This window comes from Puma concolor, chromosome E1 (genome assembly GCF_028749965.1).
Source record: "Puma concolor isolate L17-30 chromosome E1, mPumCon1.1.hap2, whole genome shotgun sequence".
Classification (NCBI taxonomy): domain Eukaryota; kingdom Metazoa; phylum Chordata; class Mammalia; order Carnivora; family Felidae; genus Puma; species Puma concolor.
In genome coordinates this window covers 37,361,455-37,373,778 of record NC_141680.1, presented here as the reverse complement: position 1 = coordinate 37,373,778, position 12,324 = coordinate 37,361,455, and the positions used below count along the sequence as shown (strand labels likewise).

The window sequence follows — 12,324 nt, the reverse complement described above, 5'->3', positions numbered from 1 at the left end:
GACAGCTCAGAGCCTGGGGCCTGCTTCGGATTCTGTGTCTTCCTCTCTCTCTGCCCCTCCCCTGCTCATGCTCTGTCTCTCTCTCTCTCTCTCTCAAAAATAAATAAACGTTAAAAAAAATTTTTAAAAACAATCAGAATCTGTGCAGGAGGACCGTTATTACTACCGGTGTCACATATAGGATAAAAATGGTTCACGAAGATATTCTGGTCGGTTAGGAAGGAGAACTCCCAGGCGTGAAATTGATTAGAGGTAGAAAGGGCGTGGAGCCTCCCCCACCCCCCGTACCTCACATGGGCCCTTCTGCCCCAGCCTCCTCAGCTTACCTTTGTCGTTGGGGACGGACGCCAGCTCCTCGCCTGCACCCCGGTGTTCCTCACGGCTGGCCTGGCCCGAAGGCTGGGGGGATGCCAGGGGCATGGAGGGAGAGCTGGCAAGGTTGCCAGGCTCCAGGAGGAGGAGGGGGTGGTCACAGCTGCCGCTCTGGGGGGGAGCTGGGGCGCGGTGCCCATCAGGGATATCAAGGATCTGCGGGGGAAGAGGGTGGGAAAGGACCCTCAGGCCCCTGTCTTCAGGCCAACAGAGCTGCGGTGACCCTTCAGGCCCTCCCCTCGGTTGGTCTGTCCTCTATTCGTCACACACAGCGACAGCAGGACATGGTTTTCTTAAGTCACTAACTTAAGGGAAAGCCCTTGCTAGGTCTGAAAACAGCACTTGTGGCCCAATTTAGAATTACGCGTTTGTTTGTATGGTTTCATCAAGGTGAGGCCCCCACCAGGCTCTAAGCCTCGAGGGCAGGGGCCTCCTCCAGATACACGAAGATGATGAACGTTCGGGAAGCGTGACGGGGGGGCAGACCACCAGGCCACTGACCACGCGAGCCAGGGCAGGACAAGCACGCACGTTATGATCACGTAGAATATACCCCCGCCTCGCTTTTTAACCATCAGCGGTACTTGGACCCGCAGCTCACCAAACTGTGTGTGTGTGTGTGTGTGTCTGGGCGGGTGGGTCTAAAATCCCACATACGCGTAAATTAAAAATCAACTAGCAAGTAACTCATAAACTGAGATGTGTGCCCGTTAGAATTATATTAATACTGCCCAACTGGCATTCTCCGATTGCACTGTGTCAGTATAAAAATGTGCCTGAGACTGCAGAAAAGGTAGCAAATAATTCTGCCCGGGAGTGGGGGGGGGGGGCGGGGGGGGGGGAGTATGGGGAGGCTGCACAGGGGCAACTAGGCATATGAAGGATGAATGTGGGTCACCAGGTGGACGTGGGGGGAGAGGTGATGACACTCCTGAGGCACGGGTGGGGACAGTGATGGGATGGTGACGAGGGAGCAGGTAGCTGGTGCCATGGCTGAAGAGCGATGCCCAGCCCCTTCCCCCTGGCTGGGGAGCCCCCTCTCTCCACCCAGCCCGGCCCCTTCCCTTTCCACTCAGCCCCCCAAAGCCTGCCCCAGCCGCACCGCCCAGCTCCGCCGTCCTGAAGGCCAAGCCCATTTGAGTATAACAGACTCCATTTGTGTTCCTCGCGCAGGCTGGTGTTCGCACTGCTCTGTTGAGGTCTCCGTGGTCTGGAGCCGCTGGAGAGCAAAAGTCCGCCCCCCAACCCCGGGCCACTGGCTGTCCCGCGTCAAGAGCATGCCCCACTCACCCGCAACAGCTCCTCTTCTCCCTGTTCCTTCACAAACACCTCCTCCAGCTCTTGGTTGAGCCCTTCCAGGCTCCGGTGCAGGCAGGGGCTGAGTCGCAGGACAGGTGACCCTGAGGGGAAGCTGGGAGGGGACGCCTGAGGAGGAGGCAGATGAAGGAATCACGGACCCCCGTCTCCCCCCACCCCCCACTCCCAAGCCCTGTACAGTTACTAGTTCTGATGGGGGTGTGGGGGTGGGGCAGGGGGTGAGGTCATGTCTACACAGCAGGACCAAGGGAATAAAGGAGGATCTGGGGACAGTCGCCAATTGCTACAGGAAAACTTGGTGGCCTTTTCCCCAGAAGTTTAGCGCTTCGAGAGGTCTAGAGTGAGCTTTTAGATAAGTCTGCAGGCTCACCACTGCCTCCATCGGAGACGGGCGCAGGGGTTGAGGGGAGAACCATTCCCAAGGGCAAGAAGCCCATCCGGCCTCACTCAGAGTTCAAGTTTTGGCTAAAACCACCTGGACAGCCACACGACCACGGCACATGCAGGGTGGCAGTCTCTTGTCAACAGCTGTAAGACCCGAGAGGACGGCCACTGGGGGATGACAAGGGGCACGGGGCCCTGGGGAGGGGGTGGAAACATACCCTCAGTGCTCCCCGCACGGCGTGGTCCCCTTGGAGTGGGGAGCCCCGCTCCTTCTCCTTCCCACTGCGGCTCAGCTTTGTCCTCTGCAGTTGCTGCTTCAACTTGGTAATCTGGCAGCCCAGAGAGAGGGTAGGGGTGGGGCCAAGGCAGGTGAAGCAACGCTAAAGGGCACCGGGTCCCCCCTCCCACCGTGGCTCCTGCCCGAGCCCGTGAAAATACATAAAAGGAGGCTGGAAAACCTCTCGTGGTGTTGTTCACAACTGTGATAATACATTCGTTGGGCAAATTGGAGACCTTATTCACTAGATATTTGTTTGTTTGTTTGTTTGTTTGTTTAAATTACCACGTACTGCATGGATCAGTTGGAAAGATGAATCAGATAGGTCGGTTTCCAAAAAATTAAAAATACGCAATGCCGAAAGCATTTTTGTCTCTCCCAGATTCCAAAGGCGTGGAAATACTACTCTATTAATAGAAATGGGAAATGAGGTTTTTGAATTCAGTCTTCCAAGTACATTCGCAGCCATCTCACAGGCCCCAGGACCAGGAAGGGTGGAAGGATTTCCCCCCAGGTTGAAAGCAGACGGCACTGAGCAAGGAGCAGGCTCTCAAGAAGAAATATCAGATTTTGTCCTGGCTTCCAGATCTTGTACCAAAAACGCGTTATCATCAACGGTTTTGACTATTATCCCCGTCACGTCTCTAACCCTCCACCTCCTTGCCCTCAGCTGGTGAATGCTCTGGAAATGCAGATCTAGTTAAATACGGGCTCAAAGTAAAGAGCATTCAGAGAGTAGACCTGCCGCCCAGAGCCATACAAATTGTGACCCCTGCCAAGAAGAAAGTGGTTTTAGAGTTGCTATCAGACTCGGTTCATGCCGTGACTCCACGTTTAGGGCAAATAACTTGCTGACTCTGACAATTACAAACTCTACATACTTTGTATTTCCCACTAGTCTTTTTTTAATGTTTATTTTTTATTTATTTTTGAGAGAGAGAGAGAGGTAGAACATAAGCAGGAGAGGGGCAGAGAGAGAGAGGGAGAGAGAGAGAATCCCAAGCAGGCTCTGTGCCATCAGGGCAGAGCATGATGCAGGACTTGAATCCACGAACCGTAAGATCATGACCTGAGCCGAAATCAAGAGTCAGACATTTAAGTCGACTGAGCCACCCAGGCGTCTCTTTTCTCTTCTTTTAAAAACAAGGCTTGGGGCGCCTGGCTCAGTCGGTTAAGCCTCTGACCTCACTCAGCTCAGGTCATGATCTCACAGTTCGTGGGTTTGAGCCCCGCATCAGGCTCTGTGCTGACATCTCAGAGCCTGGAGCCTGCTTCAGATTCTGGGTCTCCCTCTCTCTCTGCCCCTCCCCCACTTGTGCTCTGTTTCTCTCTCTCTCAAAAATAAACAAACATTAAAAAGAAAAAAAAAAAAAAAAAAGCTAGGGTCTCCTGGGCGGCTCAGTCAGTTAAGCGTCAGACTTTGGCTCAGACCATAAGCTCACAGTTCTTGAGTTCGAGCCCCGCGTCGGGCTCTGTGCTGACAACTCAGAGCCTGGAGCCTGCTTCCGATTCTGTGACTCCCTCTCTCTCTGCCCCTGCCCCACTTGCCCTGTCTCTCTCTCCAAAATAAACAAACATTTTAAAAAATTTAAGAAAAAAAAAAAAAATGAAACAAGGCTAGATGACTAGTTAAGTAAGAAGTGAGGTTGGGGGCTTCCAGTCCCCAGAAACTCACTCTCTTTCTCCAGCCTCTGACTGGCTTATCTGGACACAACCTCAAAGTAAAGCGAGAACAACGGCGGCTCCCATCTCACGCTTGGCTGCTGGAGGGCACCAGCAGTCGCTGGCAAAGCCCCAGCCGGCAGAAGGGTCTGGACTCCTAAGCCGGGCCCCCCAGGCCACTGACAGCTTCGAAGGAGCCATCTCATTAGTAAAAGGCTACACCAAGGCAGGGGGGACTGAAGATGTGAGGCCACGTTGGAGCAGACGCGTCGCCGTGCTGGGTGTGGACAGGACGTAGCTACCGTGGCCAGGGAGGCGGAGGGAGCAGTTACCTCTTTTCGGTGGTCTGTGCTGCCCCAGGACGCCGAGCGCTTGTGCGTACAGGAGCTGGCCCGCTCACCTTCAAGCTCTTGCCAGGACAGGGGGGTCTGCAGGGAGAGAAACCCCCGTGAAACAGAACAGCTTCTCAGGCAGGCTCCGGGGAAGCAGCCACACCATTGCCTGGATGGAGGCGGCGGCTCTTGGAAGGCTTCTCTCTCGTCTGTTCGTCAGCCTCCACCTGCCCTGCCTCTCCCCCAATCCACGTCCTCCAGGAAGCCTTCCCTGATGCGCCAGGAAGGCCAACCGTCTCTTTATTCCCTTATGAAGTTTACACATGGATGTGTTCCGGGGGCTCCCCATGGCTGAGGACGAGTGCTGCCCCTCCCCATCCCAACCAGCTTCGAAAGAACAGGGGCTTGGGGAACCACTGGCATCCTCGAGCCCTGGATCCTTTATGGGTCCGGCACGGCGAAAATGTCAGCAGCGGTCCCCCGTCCTCCAACTGACCAAAGCAGAGACTTCTGGGTAGCCCGGTTTCTCAAGCTCGTTGTGTGATTTTCCCCTGTACACAGAATAAGTGTTGGGGGCCCCGAAGTCCTCCTGAATACACATGGGAGGGGACATTCTCAGCGAGGAGGAAGCCAGAATTCGGAACTCAGCCCCGACTCCTGACCCCTCTTGGCTTTATCACAACTCCTTCTCTTGGGCCCTGTTCTGCCTTTCGTGAGAACAGAGCTCTCAGTCGGCCCTATCCCTCCCCCCAACCCCCGGCCCTGGCTGCATAGAAGGCCAGGGGCCCAAGATTGAGACAGAGGGAGTTGGAGACCCACTTCCTGGGCCCCAACCTGAGGGAGGAAGCTGTTGGCTGAAGCATGAGGCCCAGGAGGACAAGATCACTTCCCACCACCAACACCCCTACTTCCATTCCAAGGGAGAGGCCCAAGGGGGAATGTTCCAGGGGAACCGGCTCTAACTTCTCTGCACAAGCTGCCAAACCATGAGGGCCTGGGAACCATCTCCTCCAACAGATCTGCTGACCTCCCCCGAGAGGCTGTTGCAAACAGAAAAGGGGGAGGATGGAGGGGGGGGAGAAAAAAACAAAACCCCGCCACCACTCACCATCCAACAGTTTTGAAGAACTGGGGGGTGAGAGGCAGACGGCCCTGCGTGACAGCTGTACGGAGGGGCCACAGGGGGCTGAGTCTCCCTGGCTCTTCCCTGTCCCAGCTGCTGACCAGGACCTTTCCTGGGCCAGGCGACACAGCGGGGAGGGGGGGACGGGGGAGAGGGGGAGACAGCGGCCCCACCCTCCCTCCCTGATGCTAGCGCCACAAGGAAGACCGTCCAGGGCTCCAGTCTCCACACCCACCTCGTTCAGGGAGAGGGCACCCAGCACGTCCTGCGGGCCCGCGGCCCAAGCCCTCGAGGTAAACCTGGCCGTGACAGCAATACGGCCACCAAGCGGCTGGTCTACTTCCAAATGCCCGTGTCTCTCTAAACTAGGGTGTCGGCAGACAGAGCCTCAGGAGAGCTGCCGCTCGCTCCTACTACAAAGTAAGGAGAAGGCGCCCCTCTCCAGGAGCCCCCTCGGCCCAGCGGACGCACGGACGCACCTCCCCTCCCGGGGGCTCCGAAACCAACCCTACCGATCGCTGGCTCCGCTCCTCAGAGGGACGGCAAAGGGGAGGGTGGAAATGCCCATCACCCCTCGGCCGCCGGGAAGATCCCGTGCTCACAAGGGAGGACGGGGGAGACCGGCCTAAAAGCAGCCCCATCCAGGCTGCCGGCGGTTCCCCTAACATCTCTCGTAGACTCTTCGACTGCCTCCTTCCTTCTGAGGCGCGTGAGGGGGTGGAGGGAGAAAGGTGGGCAGGCACCGGAGTTGAGAAAGGGTGTGAAAATTCACGCCCAACGGGGGTCATCTCCCTCGGTCACTGTACCCCAGCTCTCCCTGCTCGGCCACATCTTCCAGCAACCGTGGCCGCCTCTGTGTAGACCATGCTACCAGGGCCACTGCTTTGCCCCAGTGCCCGCCGATATCACTGTCTTTACCGTCCATCCGTCCCACGGGCCCTCCGTACCCGGCACTCATCCCACTCAGGCAAGCCTAGCTCTGCCTCCTTTCTCCCCTTTTACCCTGGATCTCCACGCCTGGCCTCACCCTGGACCTCTATGCCCGGGGCTGTCCATTTAAGATGACCTGTCTTTTTTTTTTTTAATTTTTTTTTTCAACGTTTATTTATTTTTGGGACAGAGAGAGACAGAGCATGAACGGGGGAGGGGCAGAGAGAGAGGGAGACACAGAATCGGAAACAGGCTCCAGGCTCTGAGCCATCAGCCCAGAGCCCGACGCGGGGCTCGAACTCACGGACCGCGAGATCGTGACCTGGCTGAAGTCGGACGCTTAACCGACTGCGCCACCCAGGCGCCCCTAAGATGACCTGTCTTACCAACTCTTCCCAGCCTTTCCCTCGGGGAACTCTCTTAACTTGTCCACCTCGTGCTGGCTGCTCCTTTGTTCCGCGTCTGCTCTGGACAGATGGGCCCAGAGTATATACATCATCCATACCCTCAACAGATAGTTACAGAACGTATACTGCGTGTCAGGTGCCGTTCCAGGCGCCGGGGACACCACAAGGCACAAGACAACAAAAATCCTTGTCCCCTCTGAGTTGATGTTCTGCTTGGGGACATAAGAGAAAATCACAGCAAAAAAAAAGGGGATAGGAATGCTGGGCAGGGGAACATCATTTAAAAAAAGAATTTTTTTTAAATGTTTATTTTTGAGAGAGAGAGAGAGAGAGAGAGCAGGGGAGGGGCAGAGAGAGAGGGAGACACAGAATCCGAAACAAGCTCCAGGCTCTGAGCTGTCAGCCCAGAGCCCGACGCTCGTGGGCTTGAACCCACGAACCATGAGATCATGATCTGAGCCGAAGTCAGACGCTTGACTGACTGAGCCACCAGGGGAACGTCATTGTAAAGGTCAGGGACATCCTCGCTGAAAAAGGAATGTCTGAAGGAAGCCGTGAGGGAGCTGAGGGAGTGAGCCATGTGACTATCTGAGGTAAGAGTGGGCAAGATGGAGGGAACAGCAAGCGCAAAGGCCCTGAGGCAGGAGCAAGCCTGGTGTGTTTGGGAATGATAAGGAGGCCAGCATGGCTGGAGCAGAGTGAGTGAGAGGCAAGGTAGTAGCAGATGAGGTCAGTAGGTGTGACGGCCTGAAAAATGACCCTGCAGAGATACCAGGTCCCAATCCCTGGAACCTGTAAATGTTACCTTCTACGATGAAGTTTTTGCAGATGTGATTAAATTATGGATCTCAAGGTGGGAAGCTTATCCTGGGTTATCCAGACAAATAGGGCCATTACGAGTGTCCTTACAAGAGAGACAGAGGGCAATTGGACACCCAGGGAAGAAGATAAGGTGATGTGACCCCAGAGGCAGCTGCTGGAGTGATGTGGCCACAAGCCAAGGCTTGCAGGGAGCCTCCTCAGAGCGCGTGGCCCTGCCAGCACCTTGGAAGGTGAAACAGAATTCGACTTCTGGCCTCTAGATCTGCGAGAGAACCAAGTGATGTTGTTTTAAGCCACCGAGTTTGAGGTAATTTGTTACAGCAGCCCCAGGAACTGAATTCAATAGGTCATCCCATCTGAAGGTGTTTACGCGCTGGCTTGGGGTATCTGTTGGGCAAGCCCGTGCACGAGTATGGGTCTGGGCCCCTCCGACTGAACTCAGACTGTCAAGAGTGGGGACCACACCCTGCTCCTTGTTTCTAGCGCATGTGGATAGACAGGCCACTTCTCTGGGTCTCACCACGGAGGTCTGGGCCAAAGTCTCCACGGGGTACAGACAAGTCACAGCGAAGGAAGGCTACCCTTCAAAGAGCAACCGTTTATGGCACAACCGGGGTCAAGCCATGCCGCATGACGGCAATGGCAGCGGTCACTCCAGACGATCCTTTGGAAGCGGGATAGGGCTTGAGGTCAGCAGACCAAGATGTCGTGCTTGTCAAGGGGATTCATGCATCGGAACAGATTTATTTTAACACCCTGGCCCAAGGGGAGCGGCTGAGGGAGAAGCAGGGCTACTCACTTGCCGTGAGTGACATCAGCCAACTGTGCAGATGATGCCTGGATTGGGCAACACTGGATGTGGGTCAAACCAAGGAAGCCTTGCCTGGGCTTCTGGGCTCCCGGGCTCCCGGGCTCCCAGAGCTACATGTGGAAGGATGGCTGGGGGTGGGGGTGGGGGACAGTTTTCCAAAGAACGGCCTAGTAGAACAAGAAGGCAGGGGTCCCGTGGAGCTGAAAAGCCTCCAAGCTGGAACTTCTTCCACTGCCCCCGACCCAACTCAGTTTCTACCTGGACTCCAAGGCAAGAGTCCTGGCCATGATGGCTCCAGTCACCACCGGAGCCCTGGGAACATGGCTCAGTACGCCTACGCGGGCACGAAGAATGGCGTGGTGCCTGACCTGGTATAGACGGTCAGCAACCACATGTCGAGCTGAAGTTCAGCAGGGAATCAGCTCCTTGGGGACCCTGGCGAAATACAGGCAGGGAAAGGCTCTGAGGGTGGTCTGCCGGCCCACGCCAAGAGCTCGGGCTGCAGGTGGCCAAGGCCGCGGTCTCTGGCCCTCCAGTTGACGACGGAACTCTCAGGTTTTCCATCATGGACCCATTTGCAAATGCGCCATGCTGTCGTCAAGCCATATGCTCGCCACTTTGGAAAACAGGCGCCGTGCCCAGGCCCCCCACACCCACAAGGAAAGCCTGTGACGGGCACGCTGAATTGTGTGTCATCACTAAGTGCTAAGGTGCTGGCTTGGGAAGAAGAGCAGGGAACAGAAAGAGAGCACAGTAGGGAAAAGTCACAGAAGGGGAAGGCTTCCCAGACAAAGTATGCCACTCTGCCTCTGGCCTACAAGACACTCCAATGAGGTTCGTCAGGGACTTAAGCCGGGTTTTTTTCCCCCAAAAGGTAAATCAAGCCTGAAGACAAAAAAGTCTACCATAGAGGCTTCCGTGCCTCACCCGGAGCATATGGAGGAAGCAGGGCCGGGATGCATAGAACAGGGAGCCAGGCAGAGCAGGTGCCCAGGGTCCCGTCTGTCTGCAGGATGAGACCAACGAGATCACTTCCTCCCTCCAGAAGAGTGCCTGGGGACACTCGTGCTTTGCACAGCAAGAAGGGAGGGGTGACCACAACCACCGGCATGTGCGGCCATCACCCGTCCCCAGCCCCGCCACTAAGAGGGCCAGCCCAGAGCACTCGGTGGCCAACACCGGTTTACCAGCTGACCTGGGAAGAAGGTGGTCCAGAGAGGGGAGAACATTCCTATTGACTTGGAGAATCCTCACAAGGCCCTCTAGGACACCAAAGAACCTCCTCCAGATGACGGTGACCCCACACAGGAGCCCTGCCCGTCCTCCCAGGGCTGGCCACTCTGTGCCCCACTCCCGCCGCACCCAAGCTCTCCCTTGGGCCTCACCAAGCTGGTCTCTGGGAGAGCTGGTCAGCTCTCTCCCATCGCTCTTCCTGGCTCCGAACGTGCAGAACTTCACAAAACAACCCACGCCCCCAAACAAGACCTATACCCCCTCTCTTCCTCCCCTGCCCCAAAGGCTTGGGTAACCGTCTTCTGCCTCGCGAGGAAGACTCGAGAATGCAGCGTGCCCACTGGCTACCTAAGTGGCGGGTGCTCTGTGCTCGCTGCCCAGGTCAGAAACTTGCTTGGAACAGGCAGGGTTCTTGCTCGCTCTAGGAGGTTCAGAGGGGGGAGCCGCTCAGCCTAACTCTGGCTGCCGCCCTCACTACAAAGCGTGTCCCGGGAACGCCGGGGCTGATGTGGTCTCCAAACCCACACACACACACTCTAGCTGCTGGCTCTGGGGCGGGGGGGGGGGCAAATGAGGAGGCAAAAGTGAGGGCCTGCCTGCCAGGTACAGTAGACGTGCTACGCCGCTGGTGTGGCTGGAAGAGAAGAGGCAGAAGGCAGGGGTGGGGTCAAAGAAATCAGGAAAAGGTTCTGGCATCCATCTGTTTTTTTTTTTTTTTTAATTTTTTTTTTTTCAACGTTTATTTATTTTTGGGACAGAGAGAGACAGAGCATGAACGGGGGAGGGGCAGAGAGAGAGGGAGACACAGAATCTGAAACAGGCTCCAGGCTCTGAGCCATCAGCCCAGAGCCTGATGCGGGGCTCGAACTCATGGACTGCGAGATCGTGACCTGGCTGAAGTCGGACGCTTAACCGACTGCGCCACCCAGGCGCCCCATCTGTTTTTTAACAACACAAAAGCTTGCAAGGACTTCAGTAAATCCCGCCTCCCCACCCTCCCTCTACCCTGGCCCATGCTCCCTTGTCTCTCCCCGGTAAAGGCCCTCCCTCATCTCTAGTCCTTTCTGGGGACGTGCCCGTGCTCTGCAGACAAGGAACACCAATTACTTAGGGAGACGTCAGGAGAGCCTCAGAGCTTCCCAGTGTAACACCAGTGTTGAAGGAGGTGGCTTGTGCCAGGCCAGGGGGCTCAAGCAGGAATGCGAATGGAGCCCAAAACCTGGAAGCAGAAAATTCCCAGAAGGCCCAGGAATCAAAGACCGGCAGAGTGCATATTTTGGTTCGGATGCCTACGTTGATCAGAATTCTCCCACCTCTTGCCCGCAGCCACAATATTGACAGGTTGCTAAGAGTTCCTCGAGGGCTGGAGCCCATCCCGGGAAAAGAGGAAAGCTGCACGGCTTGGCCTTGCCAGACCCACGGAGGCGCATCGCTGACCTCTGTCTTGCTGTGGCAAGAAGCCCAGACTTGTTATATAAAAGATCTGGCCTGCAGCTGGGGCCCGAGTGAAAACACACAGCCTAGAGCCCAGGCCTCTAAATCCGGCCAGGGAACATCTGAGGGCGGCCTGGCCTTGAGTTGACAAAGAGAACGCTCTCCGAGGAGTGGGGTGGAGGCTTCCTAGAAGGTTGGTGGCCGGAAGTGACAGAGACGGGGAGAGGTGGGCTACCCGGAAGCCTGCGCCTGTCAGAGGGGGATGCGCTCACAAGTTTGCACCCTCGAAGTCCTACCCGACCAGATACGTTATTTGGATTAAACACTCCTTTGCGACAAGAAAGGGAGTGGGTGCTCCAGGCCCGGGAGGGCAAAGCGTAAAGCTATCTTACTCGGCCTTTCTAAAGAATGCCGGGGTTGGGGCGCCTGGGTGGCTCGGTCGGTTAAGCGTCCGACTTCGGCTCAGGTCACGATCTCGCGGTCCGTGAGTTCGAGCCCCGCGTCGGGCTCTGGGCTAATGGGTCAGAGCCTGGAGCCCGCTTCGGATTCTGTGTCTCCCTCTCTCTCTGCCCCTCCCCCGTTCATGCTCTGTCTCTCTCTGTCTCAAAAATAAATAAACGTTAAAAAAAATTTTTTTTTAAGAATGCTGGGAACAGCAGTGCCCAGGGCTCCAAAGAAGCGGGCCCCCGCTGTCCTGTCCGCCGCTGGAGCGTGTCCTCCCTTCGCACTCTGTTTGTGGATCTAAAGAGGCCCGCTGATCCGGGCTGCGGCAAACTGTTGTTGGTTCAAGGTGGGGCATTCCCACGAGAATTCCTCTCCTCTAAATTGTGCCAAACATTTGGTCTCATCTCATCCCTTGGCTGTCTGCTCACTGGCCTTCATGGAACGGGCACCCAGACTCACAGAGGCCAAATCTTGTTCTCATTTCCTCATTCTTCATCCCACAGGCCGAGAACAGTACTGGGCCTTCAAACGTTCGCCGGCAACATTTGAAAATGAATCTCATTTAAAAAAAAAATAAACGAAAGAAAGGGACTGACGTGATGCGCACAACAGAGGAGGTAGGGGGACGGGAGGACACAAGACGCTTGCGTGCGTGGCGGTCACCCCGCCTGTGAGCGAGCAGAAGAGGCGCACACTCCCAGCTAGAAAAGGGACAGCTGACTTGCCCGGGACCCCCCAGGATGCAGGCCTGCCTCTGAGCCCGTGTTCTTCCCACC

General features: G+C 56.2%; 1 protein-coding gene across 2 annotated transcripts in view; it reads right to left on the bottom strand.

Moving 5' to 3' along the window:
- The window catches only part of FAM117A (family with sequence similarity 117 member A), a 43,875-nt gene that overhangs the window by 5,576 nt on the left and 25,975 nt on the right, over positions 1-12,324 (bottom strand). For both annotated transcript variants that reach the window (XM_086687034.1, XM_086687035.1), the window contains 4 exons: positions 4,345-4,440; positions 2,292-2,402; positions 1,663-1,797; positions 327-528 (listed from right to left, as the gene is read on the bottom strand). In XM_086687034.1, the coding sequence (XP_086543160.1) occupies positions 327-528; positions 1,663-1,797; positions 2,292-2,402; positions 4,345-4,440 (544 nt within the window). The remainder of the gene's footprint in view (positions 1-326; positions 529-1,662; positions 1,798-2,291; positions 2,403-4,344; positions 4,441-12,324) is intronic.